The following is a 16,926-nucleotide window of genomic DNA, read 5'->3' on the forward strand; positions in this document are numbered from 1 at the left end:
CCATTCTATCTCTCCCTTCCTCCTTCTCCCAGTGCATTCTTCTTTCTCAACCCTTAATTTTATTTTTTAGGTAACCATCCCATTGTATTCAACTCACACTCATGCCTCCTGTCTATGTATACTCCTTCTAACTGCCCTAATAATGAGAAAGTTTTTAAGATTCACAAATATCAAAACAGTTTAAACTTGTTGAATCCCTTATGATTTCTCTTTCCTCTTTACCTTCTTTTGAGTCTTGTATTTGAAAGTCAAATTTTCTATTCAGCTCTAGTCTTTTCAACAAGAATGCTTAAAAGTCCTCATTTTCATTTAATATTCATTTTTCCCCCTGAAGGATTATACTCAGTGTTAATGGGTAGGTAATTCTTGGTTGCAGTCTTACCTCCTTTGCCCTCCAGAATGTAATATTCCAAGCCCTCTGATCCTTTAGTGTAAAAACTGCTAAATCTTGTGATACCTTGACAAGGTAACTCCATGATGTTTGAATTTTTTTCTTTCTGACAGCTTACAATATTTTCTCCTTGACCTTGGAACTCTAGAATTTCGCTATAATATTCCTGTGAGATTTCATTTTGAGATCTCTTTCAGGAAGTGATCAGTGGATTCTTTCCATTTCTATTTTACCCTCTGGTTTTGGAGTATCAGGGCAGTTTTCCTTGATAATTTCTTGAAAGATGATGTTTAGGCTCCTTTTTTGATCATGGCTTTCAGGTAGTCCAATAATTCTTAAATTATTTCTCTTGGATCTATTTTCCAGGTCAGTTGTTTTTCCAATGAGATACTTCACATTTTCTTCCATTTTTTTTTCATTCTTTTTGATTTTATTTTATTGTTTCTTGATATCTCATAAAGTCATTATCTTCCACTTGCCCAATTCTACTTTTTATTAATTTATTTATTTTTAGTTTTCAACATGCAATTCCACAAGATTTTGAGTTCCAAAATTTCTCCCCATCTCTCCCCTCCCCCTACCCCAAGATGGCGTGCATTCTGAATACCCCTTCCCCTAATTCGCCCTCCCTTCTATCATTCTCCCCCTTCTCTTATACCTTTACCCTTCTATTTTCCCATAGGGAAGGATAGATTTCTATACCCCTTTGCCTGTATATCTTATTTTCCAGTTGCATGTAAAAACAATTTTTTAACATTTGTTTTTAAAATTTTGAATTTCAAATTCTCTCCCTTCTCCCTCCCCACCCATCCGCAATCAGAAGGCAAGCAATTCAATATAGGTTATACATGTATAGTCATGCAAAACACTTCCATAGTAGTTGTGTTGTGAAAGATTGTATTTCCCTCCATCCTATCCTGGTCCCCAATTATTCTATTCTCTCCTTTGTCCCTGTCCCTCCTCAAAATATTTGCTTCTGATTACTTCCTCCCCCAACCTATCCTCCCTTCTATCATTCCCTGCCCTTATCACCTTCTCCTTTATTTTCCTATAGGGTAAAATAGATTTCCAAACCCAAATAAGAGTAAGATTCACTCATTCCCTCTCACCTCTCCCCCTCTTTCCCTCCACTGTAAAAGCTTTTTCTTGCCTCTTTTATGTGAGATAATTTACCCCGTTCTACCTCTCCCTTTCTCTTTCTCCCAGTACAATCCTCTCTCACCCCTTAATTTTATTTTTTAGATATCATCCCTTCATATTCAACTCACCCTGTGCCTTCTGTACAAAAATTCTGGAACTCAACAGATTTACAAAATTGAAAACAAGAAACCCAATTAATTAAATAATTAATACACCAAGAGCTGTTTTTATTTTAAAAAAATAATAATAATAAAATTGACAAGGCATTAGCTGTATGACCATTATTTTAATATAATTTTATTTCATTGTAGTCAATAAAGAATGTGTGCAATGTTTCTGCTTTTCACCGTAAGTCTGTGAGTCAATTTTTGTAAAAGTTCTATGGATAGTTGAGAAATATGTGCACTCCTTTGTGTTTCCATTCAGTAATCACCAAAAGTTTGTCAGATTCTCTCCAGATTCTTAAATTCTTTGTCCTTTTTTGTTTAGATTTTCTAGGTATGTAAATGATTCATTGAGGTCCTCCACTATTACAGTTTATTGTCTATTTCTCATTGAACTTTTCCATTAAATATTTAGATGTTTTAGCATTTGATGCATATATGTTTAGCATTGATATTGCCTTTCAGCAAAATTTAGTTTCTCTGTTTATTTTTTAACTGAGTCTGTTTTTAGCTTTGTCTAAGATCAGGATCATTTCTCCTACCATTTTAAGTTCAGCTAAAGCATAATAGATTTTGTTTCAGCCCCGTATTTTTACTCTTTATGAATTTATGTTTGAATATGTTTCATGTAAATAATATGATGAATTCCACTTTCTAATTCATTCTGATTTATTTTATGAGTGAGTTTATCCCACAAAATGGGATGAAGGCAGTGTACTTCCCTCCATCCTTTTCTCTTGTACTTTTCCTTATCTTTATTTTCTGCCATCTCTTCACAAGAAAAGAGTGGTGTGAAGGACAGTGTGTTCAGTAACAGTGGTCTCTGCTAGACTCAATATGCTTCCTTCCCTCCTCTCTTTCCCTTGACCAGAACCTAATAATAGGTTCATAACCTTTATTTCTTTCTTTTTAAATCCCTATGCTCAATCCACCCTTCCAGTGACAGTTTGCTTTGATTCAGTTGCCTCAAAACTATCCTGTCTTTTATTCCTTACTCTACTCTCTCCCTATTTTCTCCTTGTCCCCTGTTGAGTGAAAAGCTTTCTGCCACACAATTCTGTGTGTCTCTTCTACCTTTCTTTGACCAGTTCAAATGAAAGTGAGATTCAGATGTTGCCCATTCCTTCTCCGCTGATCATCCTTACTTGCATAGGTTTAAGTAACCTGATCATCTTAGATATTTTTCTCCACCCTTCCTCCCCATTTCTTCTTTATTGTATTCCTCTTTCCTCTTATTTAAAGATCATTGAAACATACCAAAACCATTCTTGGGCCTTCTGTCTTAATTAACTCTCTATGACTCATGATGGCATTAGGATTCTGAGTGGACAAATACTTCATTATATTAGAAGGTAAGCACTAAATATGTAATGTAATTATTAGAATGTAATCCCTAATTCCTTGTTTAGTTTTTTCTAACTGCTTACTTGTATTTACCTTTTTGTATTTCTCTTTGCTTCTGCAATTGTTTGTATTTGAAGGTTCTTACTCAGCTATGGTCTTTTCATCAGGAATGCTTGGACTTCTATTTCATTAAAAATCCATTTCCCCTTGTAGGATTATATTTAGTTTCACTAGGTAAGATTTTCTTTGTTGTGAACCCATATCTTTTGCCTTTTGGAATATGATATTCCAAGCTCTTCACTCCTTTTTTTTATTAAATCTTGTGTGATACTCAATATCTCCTCAGAGCTTGGATTCTTTTTATCTGATTATAATGTTTCTTCTTTGACCTGGAAGGTCTGGATTGTGACTGCAAAGTTTCTGGGAGTTTTCATTTTGGATTTTCTTTCAGGAAGTGACCAATGTATTTTTTCTGTTTTTACTTTTTCTTCTAGTTCTAATAGCTCTTGGCAGTTTTCTTTCATGTTTTCTTGAAATATGATGTCCAAGTTCTTTTTGATCCTGACTTTCAGGTAGTCCAATGATTCTTAAATTATCTTTAGTTAGTCTTTTTTTATTTCCAGGTCAGATGTTTCTTATATGAGATGCCTTTCATATTCTCCTTTTTCAGTCTTTTGACTTTGTTTTTAATATTTCTCACTTGACTGACTCACTGACTTGTTTTATTATGGCATCATGAGCTTCTCTTAGGCCCATTCAAATATTCAAATACTCTCTTACTTGGGTAAGGTTTTGTATCTCTTATGCTATTCTATTAATTCTCCTTCTATGACTTACCTTTAAAGCGTTAATTTATTTTATTTTTCCCCATTTTTTTCCAGTTGTAAATGCACTGTTTATTGAGAGGGATTTTAGAGGAGAGAAGTAGCATTCTTTAAAAAAAGTGATCAATATTAATCAACTGTCATTGACCAAACTCAACAAAGACAAAGACAGGTAGACACTTGGCACTCTCCCCACTCTACCTTCCTCCCTCTCCTTGCTGCCTCCATTAGAGTATGGAATGAAGGACCTTAAGCCCATCCTAAGTTTGATAACAATTGCTCAGTGGAATAACTGGCAGAGGGGTAGAACTTTGTCCAGAAGAGAGACTAAGTGCTAGTCATTGCTCTCAGAGGCAGTGAAAAGAGCACCAGGTAATGAGCAGTTGTGGTCTGAGGCCTCTTAGGGGGGCTGCGGAATTCTATTCTGATTTCTTTTTTATCTTTTTTTTATTTTAGATTTAAATATTAAAACTTAAATACATAATGAGAAAAAAGAAACATATTATAAACTTAAGTATTAAAACAAATATAAAATAAAGAAAAGAAAAAACATCATGTACACAGTAGAACATAAGAGAGTATTCAAAATATATAGCAATAAATTTCCATTCCAATAAAGCCTATATAATAAATACTACACATTGTGTTGAGAACTGTTCATCTTTTCTTTGTTTCCTTGTAGGTATTCTTTTGTTCTCTGCTGTACACTTTTTACTTTGTTCTTTTCCCTCCTTCCTCTCCCCAGGCATTAAGCATGGATATGTTTATATATAAATACAGAAATACATATAAATGTATACATATATACATATACATATATATACATACATACATACATACATAAACATATACTGTCCCTGACAGATTCTACTCCTAATCTTTATTTTTTATGTTTTTGTGTATCTCTTATTTCCTGTCCTTCCTGACTCCTCTACTTTACTTCTACCCATACCTTGCCCTCCTATTACTTAACTTACCCCACCTCCAAGGATCCCTCCCTTATCCAACCATTCCCATAAATCTAAGCACCCTTTTATATGGCACTTTGACCAATTCCTTCGATCTCTTCTCTAAAGATCCCTCCTTTATCCTCTCCCTATCCTCTTTCTAAATTTAGAAGACTTTTATACTCTTCTAGATGTATATGTATTGCTCCCTCTTGAATCTATTCCCAATGAAAATAGGTTTCCAGAACTAACAGCCTTCCTCCTCCATCTAATTCCTCTGTATCCAGTCTTCCTCTCACACCTCATTTGTATAAGGTAGTGACTCTTTTAGCTCTTCCTTAACAGTTTTACTTTTTGAAGTTATATCATGCCCAGGTCTACCCCAATATGTCTTATGAACTACCCAGTTACCAGTAACAATCTTAGATATACATTTTATATTTTACATATGTAAAAGGTAAATGGTCTGTCCTTCTTGAGTCCCCTTATGAGATGTTTCACATTCTCTTCTATTTTCATTCTTTGTGTTTTGTTTTATTATTTCTTGATCTCTTATAACTTCACTGGCTTCCCCTTGCCCAATTCTAATTTTCAAGGAGTCATTTTCTTCCTTAAGATCCCAGATCTCCTTTTCTAATTGGTTGACTTTCTTTTCACCATCTTCTTGTTTTTCTTGGATTTTTTTTTTTAGTTTTTCCTCAATCTCTGTCATTTGATTTTTAAAGTCTTTTTTTAGTTCTATAAATTCTTTTTGGGCACATGACCATTTGACAGTACTCTTTGGGGTATCAGAGGGTTTCTTTGTTTCAGTATCCTCCTCTGAAGATGAACCCTGATTTTCTCTGTTCCCATTGTAACTCTCTGTAGTTGGATTCTTTCTCTTTTGACTGTACATTTTTTTTGGTAATAGCTTAGTTTTTGTAATAACCTCTAGTTCTGGGATATGAGGGATGATGCCTCTGGCCTAAGATTCTCCTTCAGTTCTCCCCTCTGACCTTGAACCCAAATCAAGACCTCCAGCCTTCTGTAAGTGCCCACAGCAAGTGGCCCCCTGCCCCAATGCTTCTGCACTCACCAGGTGTGATCTGGTTCCTTCTCACCCCAGTCTGCATCTCCACAGCACAGCTGAGTCTGGTGTTGCTTGTCAGCAAAGATTCCCTCAATCTTCCCCAGCTCAGATGCCCAACTCCCTTCACTGTCCCAGGGGTGAAAGTTCCTGTGGCTGGGGATGAGATAGCCTTCCAACCCAGCTAACCCCAGGGCTTGCTGCTTGTTGTTTAAGTGGATTTATGACCTAGCCTGGAGGTATTCACTCTTCACTGGAACCAAACCTCATCCTCAGACTTTTCTTCAGATCTTTTCTCCAATTGTCCCAGGAGGACCTTTGTTCTGCCCTTACTCTTATTTATTTTTACCACTCTACATTTCATCTCTTCTTTGGGGAAAAATCTTGAGCACTTGCAATTTTCTGACCTAATCTGCCATCTTCCCAGAAATCCTCTCTATTATATTTTGATTTCACATATCACTCAGAGCCTTGCAGGCAAAGTCAGATACCATAAAAGCTGTACAATAGATGTCTGAGTTATAGTATTCAAGATTCATCTTCTCAAATTATTTTTTGTTTGTTTTATTTTTTATTAATTTATTTTGAGTTATCAACAATCACTTCCATAAGCTTTTGAGTTTTAAATTTTTCTCCCCTTCCCTCCCCCTCTCCATCTGCAAGACAGCACACAATCTGATATAGGCTATACATATACCTTCCTTTTTTTTGTTTTGTTTTGTTTTTGTTTTTAGGCAATTGGGGTTAAGTGACTTGCCCAGAGTCATACAGCTAGTGTTAAGTGTTTGGTCTGAGACCGGTTTTGAATTCAGGTCCTCCTGACTTCAGGGCTGGTGCTCTACTCACTGTGCCACCTAGCTGCCCCCTTATACATTCCTATTAACCATATTTTCACATTAGTCATGTTGTAAAGAAGAATTAGAACCAGTAGGAGGAACCACAAGTAAGAGGAAACAAAACAAGAAAGAAAGAAAAGAAAAGAGCAAATAGTATGCTTTGGTCTGCATTCAAACTCCTTTGTTCTTTCTTTGCACGTGAATAGCATTTTCCAATGTGAGACTTTTGTAGATGTCTTAGATCCTTGTATTGCTGAGAACAGACAAGTCTATGAAAGTTAGTCATCGCACAGTGTTGTTGTTACTGTGTACAACATTCTTCTGGTTCTGTTCACTTCACTCAGCATCAGTCCATACAAGTCTTTCCAGGTTTTTCTGAAGTCTCCCTGCTCATCATTTCTTATATTATAGAACAATAGTATTCCATTGTATTCATATACCACAACTTGTTCAGCCATTCCGCAATTTATGGACATTCCCTCAATTTCCAATTCTTTGTCACCACAAAAAGAGCAGTTATAAATATTTTTGTACATGTGGGTCCTTTTCCCATTTCTATGATCTCTTTGAGATACAGCCCTAGAAGTGCTATTGCTGGATCAAAAGGTAGGCACATTTTTATAGCCCTTGTTGGGCATAGTTCCAAATTGCTCTCCAAAACGGATGGATCATTTCACAACTCCACCAACAATGCATTAGTGTTTCAATTTTCCCACATCTTCTCCAACATTTATCATTTTCCTATTTTGTCATATTGGCCAATCTGATAGGTGTGATGTAGTACCTCAGAGTTGTTTTGATTTGCATTTCTCTAATCAATAGTGATTTAGAGCATTTTTTCATATGACTATAGATAGCTTTTAATTTTTTTTAATTCTTGACTATCTGTCCAAAGTTGCTAAAAATTTTTATTACTTCTTTTAGTGAGAAATGTTTCCCATATCTATTACATCAAAATATCTTCAAGAAGATAAAAATTAATGCTGCCTAGGTCTCCAATCCTCAGGTTTCTTTTTTATGAATTTATGTGTTGGGGTTGGGGGACCAGCAGAGGGGATTTTTCTTCCTGAAGTCTGAGAGAATGGAGTGACTTCTGAATGATAACTGATAATGTTTCTTGATAGCTAAAAGTACTCTCAAAAGATAAAAAATGTCTAGAAATAAACAGGTAGTCTACTGGGATCAGGTTGGTTCCTAACAATTTGTTCTTTCCCTTTGAATGTAACCCGGATTGGCAAAGAAGTATTAAACAAAAAAATTTTAGACAGATTGATCTGAACATAGATCTTTAACTACAGGACAAACAACTGAGATCTTTGGCCCAATCTTTGAGGATTTTCTTTCTCTTATAGGTTTGGAAATCCATGCTCCTCCATGTAGAGGAAGAACTGGATTCATTATAAACCCATATTTCAATGTTTGAGATTAGTGTCTTAATTTCTGCTAAATAAGGTAGTATTATGAAATGATATATTTGATAGTTCCTGTGATTATTTGGCAGACATGTGTAATGTTAGAACTTGAGCTACATTTTGGAATTCTGAACTAAAAAGTGCATGAAGAAAGGTGAGAAATGATATAATAGTAATTTTTTAATTATTGTTTCATTTAGGGATCCTTGGATATACCAGTGGACTTTCTTTAACTTGCATGCTTTTCTTTCTCATAGTGGTAAGTTTTTGTTGAAAGAATTGGATTGAACTTTCCATGACAGTTCCATTTAACAACTGTTCTTGCTTTATAAAATATAATCTACCACATTTCTTGTTTTATGTAATTAAAGATTATCTACGAGAAATTTCATTTAAGTTGCCCCATGTCAGAAATAAATAAATCAACACTTTCTAATGCAACAGTTAAGGATATGTGTACACCAAGATACATTGTGTTCAACTTTAAGGTATGTTTTTTAATATAAAATTTATTTTGTATTAATTATTATTAACATTATTAATCAACTCCTTGTAAAATTGTGTAGAGGTGTGGGCAATTCCCTTTTCCTCTCTTTATGCCAAGCACCTAGGTTGATGGAGAAAGAAGAAAGGAAAGATGCAGGGTGTGGTGGTGAGCACAATTGTCCTAGTGTAAAAAGATTTATTCTTAAATCTAAATGGTGACGTTGGTGGATGGGCAAGTTGCTTGATCTCTCTGAAGTTGTTTCATCATCTATAAAATGGGGATAACAGCATTTGAATTACCCATCTCACAGAGCTGCTGTAAGGAAAGTGTTGTACAAACTTTGAGTACCATCTAACAATGAGTGATTATTACTAAAGGATTTTCAACCTAAAAACTGTAAACTCAATTATATCAGAATGAAGAATTGAATGAGTATGTGTGGCACTCAGATGGTGCTCAATGAAATCATCAGAGCTAACAGAGATGAAGTATTGTGGTGTTGTGTGGTAAGGAACCTGAGCGGCAACATTTTGAAGATAAATCCCACGAGAATGACAGATGACCAGCGTCTATGCTGTGCCATTGTTTTATTTAGAAATTTTTTTATCTTTTGTTTCCATATATATCTCTCTGTTCCCCTACCCAGCATTTCTTAATCTAAATCTAGCTATCCCTTGCAATAAAGAATAAAAAAGATAGAGAAAAAAGGCAGTTCAGTAAGTGTAATCAACAAATCAACTGAGTCAAACAGTGTATGCAATGTCCCGCAGCCATTAAAATTGTGCAGTGTTTACTTTCTTCTTTCCTCTCTCTTTCTTTTCCTTCCTTTTGTGTTATTTTCATTTGCATTGTTGTAATTATTTTGTATACTGAATTTGAGTCATCTGGCATTAGTTCATGTGAGTCTTCATGTACTTTTCTGAATTAATTCTTCATGTTTTTGTTTCTTATGTGTGCCGTTTTTGTTTTTCTAAACCCTCAGAGCTGGTGTCTCTACAGCCTTATTTTAAATTATCCATGATTTGGGTTCTATTTATCATTCAAGATATGACCATTTGAGGTGTCTGAATTTCATCAATCAATCAGCAATTCATGATGAAGTTCAATTTGACTAATTTTTTCATTGAATTGATTTGTTGCTTCCATGAATTAGCCAAATCTACAAATAGTTTTGTTAGTGTATAGACACAGCTTTAATTTCCTTTTATGTAATCAGAAAGTGGGTTCCAAAGTGAATTCTTAGTAATATCTTTTGTTAAATGCTGAATGTCCCTTTTTTTAAAAAATAGAAAGGTAGACTGAGAAATCTTGAGTTTTTATTCAGTGAAATGTGACATGGTCAAAAATTGAAAAAAAGATAAGAATAGGAAAAGAGCTATAAGACATAAAAGGAATGAAAGAATGTCATAATATCTTGAAATGCTTTATTCTAAAAATTTCCTTTAGTTAGTACATATTTTTTTTCATGTAGATTTTAGTGTTAAAATAGTGCAAGGTAAAATCTATGTATGTATTTATACACAAACATACACATGCACAGAAATTACCTTGCTCTATTTTGACATCAAAGGCTATGGGAAAAAAATTTCATGATAGATTAACTTTTTTGAAAGAGATACTGCTGTTAAGTAGATCAAATACTTCCTAATAGTAATTTAAGAGCCTTGGAAAGGTTAAGAAATAAAATGAGAACTCCAGAAAAATCAAAGCTACATAATTTGTGTGGGAAAAAAATGACTTTTCCTAATATATTAACTTCTTTTCTCTCAGAGTGTTTATGCTTTACCCACTATTGCCTTTGCATACGTGTGCCATCAAGCAGTCCTGCCAGTTTACAAAGATCTTAAAGAGTAAGACTTGCAATTTAATTTTTGTGGCTAAATAGTTTTCCTAGGAAATACAATTTCTTTGCAGAGCTACTTCCCCTTACTACTGTTTCAGTGAAATGTGAAAATGAAAACAATAAAAAAATCTGTAGGATCCATGAGTTGATGCTATTGGAAAAATTTGAAGTGTGTAGGTCATAGTTTTTTGGGTTTTGTTTTAATTATATTGATTTTGGACCATTAAGCTCCTTGTATTGCTAGACATCAAGGAGTTCTAACAGATACTAAGTGGTCATTGTCAAGGATGTTATTTTAAACATTGATATAGTTGGTTAGGAGACTGATTAAATAGCCTTTAAGGTCCCTTCCAATGCTAAGGGATTGTGATTCTATAAGTTACTCATGTTTGTTTCATAAATCTGCAGAGGTATTTATTAAACTTAGTGTCTAAACATGCTAATATAATTAGAACTATTTGCCAGTACTTTACCAACCAAACAATAACCATAAGGCACAGCAATAGAAAAAATAATATTTCCAACCTTGAACTGTATAACAGATTCTGCCATGCTACTATCACCAATTGCCTTTCCATTTGAGAATTAAAAGTTCTCATATATTCTTTTTCTAGTTTGATATGTAAAAGCACCTAGGTATTACAGTGTTGTGGCAGCAATATTACACATAAATATTTTCTTCACTGTAAGTTCTCAAGAAAATAAAATAAGTTGCCATAAATTTGGTGAAAATTTTTCTTTCAACTTTTGAAATATATATGTGACAACTCTACTTTTTTTCTGTGATTTAAATTCAAGTGTGTCTTTGAATTTTTTTAAAAATGCTCAAACTAAAAATCTCAGTTTCTTCTGTTTTTCTTCAACGTGGACTTTGATTTTGGCACATCGTTTGTAATTGTCCTCCAAATATTTGTGACTCACCAATTTGCTAAGTTTGCCATTCTCTCAAAAGACAGAAATATGTATTTGGACAGTCTAGTAAATTTTAGGGCACATAACAACAACAGAGTCATATTTGCAGTAGAAACTGCCCTGAATCATTAGGGAAACTATAAAGCTTTCTAGCCGTTGTTGTGGAGACTATCTGGAGTACCAGGAACATCTTTTTACAAGAATCTTCAAAAAAAACAAAGGGAGTTTCAATCCTCATTGATCTCTTCTGGGAATTAGAGAAGAATATTTTGAATATATTATGCCAGTTTCTTACACACAATTGATAATGGAAAAAATTACTATCAAATATAAATATTAAAACAGTATTTTCAGATCCCCAAATAAAGCCCTTTTAAAAAAAGTAAAAGTTTACACAGGAGCTTGCTGGTATCATAGGTTCTTTTTCTCACAATAACCACACTGGACATTTTAAAATATCTAATCAATATAGATACACTATGGCAAGTCAGAGATAAGTTTTTGCATTTACCTGAATTAACTAGGTGATTCCATCTGTGAATCTTTACTCTAATTTTATGGAAAAACATTAATTACTTTTTCTGGAACTTAAGTACATATTCTACAGTGTTAATACTATTGAACAAATACCATGCACATACTTTTTTAATGCTCCAAAAATTTTTTAACAGACGTTCATTGAAAAATATGAAGATTGTTACCAATGTTTCCATTTTGTCCATGTGTTTTCTGTATCTCATGACTGCATTTTTTGGCTACCTGACATTCTATGGTAAGCAAGTAACTTTTGTCAACATTTAGATATGTATATTACCTATGTATTTAAATAAATACATTCATTTTTATTTAAATTATATAAATTTCTATGTATTTAATTTAGTAAGGAATAGTAAACAAAAGAATCAGCACCATTTAAGTCAAAGAAAGTAATTAAATGTCACATGATTGTGATTTTTCTTCTTCTTAAAGAAAAGAGGTAACAATTTTCATATATACATTAAGCTGAATATTTATATGCTCCACTATTTTTTCTTAGGAATTTCCATAGACACAAATTGGGTTTTTTAATAGATGTCTTTACTGAGAAAACTTGCTAATATATTGAAAAATATAAAGGAAGACTCCCTTAATTGATACTTATAAATTAGAACAAACCACCTTAATAGAAAAGCAGTGCTGAGATATGTGTTGAAAGCTAGAAAGACCAGTGACAATACTTAAGATACTATTCTTCAATTAAAAATAAAATTCCTAATTGTTCACTGGAAATTAAAACATCACAATGGTTTGAATGAGGAAATAGGAAGTTAAAAGAAATGTTTTTTGGAAAAGAAAAGAAAATATTTTCTTTTTATTGGCTCCATTGAACCAAGGCCCACTTGTCTTACTTCTCTTCTCACTACTCTAGCTATTCAGGCAATCATTAGTGCCTTCTACTCTTTGGCTTATTTAGTGTTGAAAACTTACTTTTTTTATTAGGTCAAAGAGATTATAATTTTTCAGTAAAACTTGAATATTCCTCACTATTATAGAATAAAGCTTCCATCAATAAAGATGAAAGCAGGCCTGCATGGACTACTCAATAGCCTGAATTTTAGAATGTTTTAAGAAAAATGCTTTTAAGCACATTATATTTTAAGCATATTATTTTTAATCACATAGCATAACAAGATTGGTTGGTAATTAACACATTTGTTTTATTTTACTGTGGTGTTCCTTCAAAATTGCTTGTAAAGTTTGGTATGAGAGCTTATAAATTGTTTAAATATTTATTCTTGTTTACATGATTTATTTCCTTAATACATCTGCATGAACTTCTAAGTGATGATGAATTCTGAACACAGGTCAATACCAATTTAATATCATTAAGGTTTTACTATAAATTCAATTCCTTTCACAAAAGGAATTTGGGTTTTTACAATTTTATTTAGTATTTTATTGTTCACTAGTTACATGCAAAAACAATTCTTAACATCCATTTTTGAAACTTTGAGTTCCAAATACTCTCCCTTCCTCCTTCCCCATTCCCCCCTTCTTAAGAAGGCAAGCAATTCTATATATTTTATACATATTTAATCATACAAAATATTTCCATATTAGTTGTGAAAAAAAATAGAACAAAAAAAACTTCAAGAAAAATAAAGTAAAAAATATGTTTCGATCTGTATTCAGACACCATCAATTCTTTCTCTGGGGATGGATAGCATTTTTCATCACAAGTCCTTTAGAGTTATCTTGGATCGTTGTATTGCTAAGTCATTCACAGCTGATATCCTCAAGTATTGCTGTTATTTTGTACACAGTACATTCACTTTCCATCAGCTTATGTAAGTCTTTCCAGGTTTTTCTGAATCTTGCACATCATTTCTTATAGCACAATAATATTTCATCATAATCACATACCAAAATTTGTTCAGCAGTTCCCCAATTGGTGAGCATCCTCTCAATTTCCAATTCTTTGCCACCAGAAAAGAGGTGTTTTAAATATTTTTGTACATATAGGTGCTTTTCCTTTTTGTAAAATTTCTTTTGGGTTACAGACCTAGTGTATTGCCAGGTCAAAGGGTTTTACATAAGGTTTTGTAGCCCTTTAGGCATATTTCCAAATTGCTCTACAGAATGGCTGAATGAGTTCACAACTCCACCAATAGTGCACTGATGTCTCATTTTTCCCATATCCTCTCCAACGTTTGTCATTTTCCTTTTCTGTCCTGTTAGCCAATATAAGAGGTATGAGGTAGTACCGCAGAACCATTTTAATTTGCATTTTTTCAATCAATAGTGAGTTAGACCACGTTTTCACATGCTTATAGATAGCTTTGATTGCCTTATCTGAAAATTGTTCATATCTTTTCATCATTTATCAATTGGGGAATGGCTCTTATGTTTCTATAAATTTAACTCAGTTCTCTGTATGTTTGAGAAATGAAGTCTTTATCAAAGTAACTTGCTTCAAAATTTTTTTCAGAGTTACTATTGCTAATTGTATTTCCCTCTATTCTGTTCCTCCCCTCACCCATTTATTCTATTCTCTCTCTCCTTTCACCCTGTTTCTCTTCAAAAGGATTTTGCTTCTGACTACTCCTCCCTCAATCTCCCTTCCCTTCTTCTACCTCCTCTTCTCTTATCCCTTTCCCCTCCTACTTTTCTGTAGGATAGATTTCTGTCCCCGGTTGAGTATGTATATTATTCCTTCTTTGAGCCAATTCTCCTTAGAGTAAGGTTCACTCACTTCCCCCCACCTCCCCCTTCCAATTCCCCTCCACTGTAAAAGCTTTTTTTTCTTTTAGGTGAGATAATTTACCTTATTCTACCTCTCCCTTTCCCTTCCTCCTGGTACATTCCTCTCTCACCCTTTAATTTTAATATTTAGACATTATCCCTTCATATTCAACTCACACCTGTGCCCTCTGTCTATAGATACTCTTTCTAACTGCCCTAATAATGAGAAAGTTCTTATGAGTTACAAGTATCGCCTTCCCATGTAGAAACATAAGCAGTTTAACCTTATTAAGTTCCTTATGGTTTCCCTTTCCTGTTTATCTTTTTATACCTCTCTTGAATCTTGTATTTGAAAGTCAAATTTTCTATTCAGCTCTGGTCTTTTCATCAGGAATGCTTGAAAGTCCTTATCTCATTGAATTCCATTTTTTCCCCTGAAGGATTATCCTCAGTTTTGCTGGGGAGGTGATTCTTGGTTTTAATCCTAGCTCCTTTGCCTTCCAGAATATGATATCCCAAACCCTCTAATCCTTTAATGTAGAAGCTGCTAAATCTTATGTTACCCTGACTGTGGCTTCACCATACTTGAATTGTTTCTTTCTGGCTGCTTACAACATTTTCTCTTTGACCTGGGAGCTCAGGGATTTGGCTATAATATTCCTGGAACTTGTCCTTTTGGGATCTCTATCAGGAAGTGATTCTTTCCATTTCTATTTTATCCACTGGTTATAGAATATCTGGGAAGTTTCTTTCCTTGATAATTTCTTGAAGTTATCTAGGCTCATTTTTTGATCATGGCTTTCAGGCAGTCCAATACTTTTTTAGCTATCTTTCCTGGATTTATTTTCCATGTCTGTTGCTTTTCCAATTAGATATTTCACATTGTCTTCTATTTTTTCCATTCTTTTGATTTTGTTTTATTGTTTCTTGATTTCTTATAAAGTCGTTAGCTTTCCTTTCCTCCATTCTAATTTTTAAGGAATTATTTTCTTCAGTGAGCTTTTGGACCTACTTTTCCATTTGGTTAATTCTACTTTTTAAGGAGGTTTTGTTCTTCAGTGAATTTTTGTGCCTATATTCCCATTTAACCTATTCTGATTTTCAAGGCATTCTCCTCATTGGCTTTTTGTACCTCTTTTTACCATTTAGCCTAGTGTTTTTTTTTAAGGTGTTATTTTCTTCAGTATTTTTTGTGTCTCCTTTACCAAGCTATTAACTCTTTTTTCATGATTTTCTTGCATCACTCTCATTTCTCTTCCCAATTTTTCCACTACTTCTTTTACTTGATTTTCAAGCTCTTTTTGAGCTCTTCCATGGCCAATTGGAAGACCAATTTATATTTTTCTTGGAGGTTTTGGATCTAGGAGGTTTAACATTGTTGTCTTCTTCTGAGTGTGTGTTTTGATCTTCCTTGCTACCATAGTAACTTTCTGTGGAAGTTTTTTTTTTGTTGTTTTCTTATTTTCCCAGCTATTACTTGACTTTTAACTCTTTGTTAAAATAGAGCTCTGTTTCCAGGATGGAGAGCACACTGTCCCAAGCTTTAGGTTTTTTTCTGCAGCTATTTTCAGAAATATTCCTAGGGACTTGTAAGTTTTCAGTTCTTCCAAGGTGGTGTGATCTAGGTACAGGTGTGTTTGCTACTGTCCTATACTATGCACTGGTCTATAAGTGACCACAAGCACTCTTTTTTGACCTAAAACTGTGAAGATTGTCTCCACTCCATTGCAGTTGCAAGCTCTGATATGGTAGTGCTCCTTCTCACCCTGGGACTGCCACCCAAGACTGTGACCCAGATTCAAGTATGGGCAAAGCAACAGAGTCCTGCCACAGTGCTAGCAAAGACACCCCTATAATCTCCTTCTGACCAGCTGTTCAACACTCTTACCATCTCTACCCATAGAACAAAGAACAGAGCAGGATAGGAAAAGAAATAATATAATTGATTACAGGTTTGGCAGTATCAAGGAGATAAGGATGACATGATTGGTTATATTAAGGAAAATGGGCAAACACACACGTGAAGAAAAGATCACCCCTCTCTGTCTTAAAGGAATGCTTTATTGATTTATGGGACTTGACTGCTTCCTGAAGCTATTGATAGTGCACCAGGGAGAATAGATTTACTAGCTCCTGGAAAAGAGATAAGACCACTTTTAATTGGGCAAAGATGGGCTAAGATGGGACTCCATCTTGGAGTCTTTTGTCCTAAACTGAAGTAGTCATTGGGCAATTGGGTGGCACAGCAGATAGAATGCTGGGCCTGAAGTCAGAAAGACTCATCTTTCTGAATTCAAATCTAGCCTCAGACACTCACTATCTGTGTGACCCTGGGCAA

The 16,926-nt window shown here is 34.1% G+C and overlaps 1 protein-coding gene across 1 annotated transcript in view; it reads left to right on the forward strand.

Annotated features, from left to right (window-relative positions):
* Positions 1-16,926, forward strand: part of SLC38A1 (solute carrier family 38 member 1) — an 84,474-nt gene that overhangs the window by 54,596 nt on the left and 12,952 nt on the right. The window contains exons 7-10 of the mRNA XM_078150127.1: positions 8,325-8,383; positions 8,496-8,612; positions 10,382-10,461; positions 12,038-12,138. Of these exons, the coding sequence (XP_078006253.1) occupies positions 8,325-8,383; positions 8,496-8,612; positions 10,382-10,461; positions 12,038-12,138 (357 nt within the window). The remainder of the gene's footprint in view (positions 1-8,324; positions 8,384-8,495; positions 8,613-10,381; positions 10,462-12,037; positions 12,139-16,926) is intronic.

Source organism: Phascolarctos cinereus, unplaced genomic scaffold (genome assembly GCF_003287225.1).
Source record: "Phascolarctos cinereus isolate Bilbo 61053 unplaced genomic scaffold, phaCin_HiC Scaffold_1;HRSCAF=81, whole genome shotgun sequence".
Taxonomy (NCBI): domain Eukaryota; kingdom Metazoa; phylum Chordata; class Mammalia; order Diprotodontia; family Phascolarctidae; genus Phascolarctos; species Phascolarctos cinereus.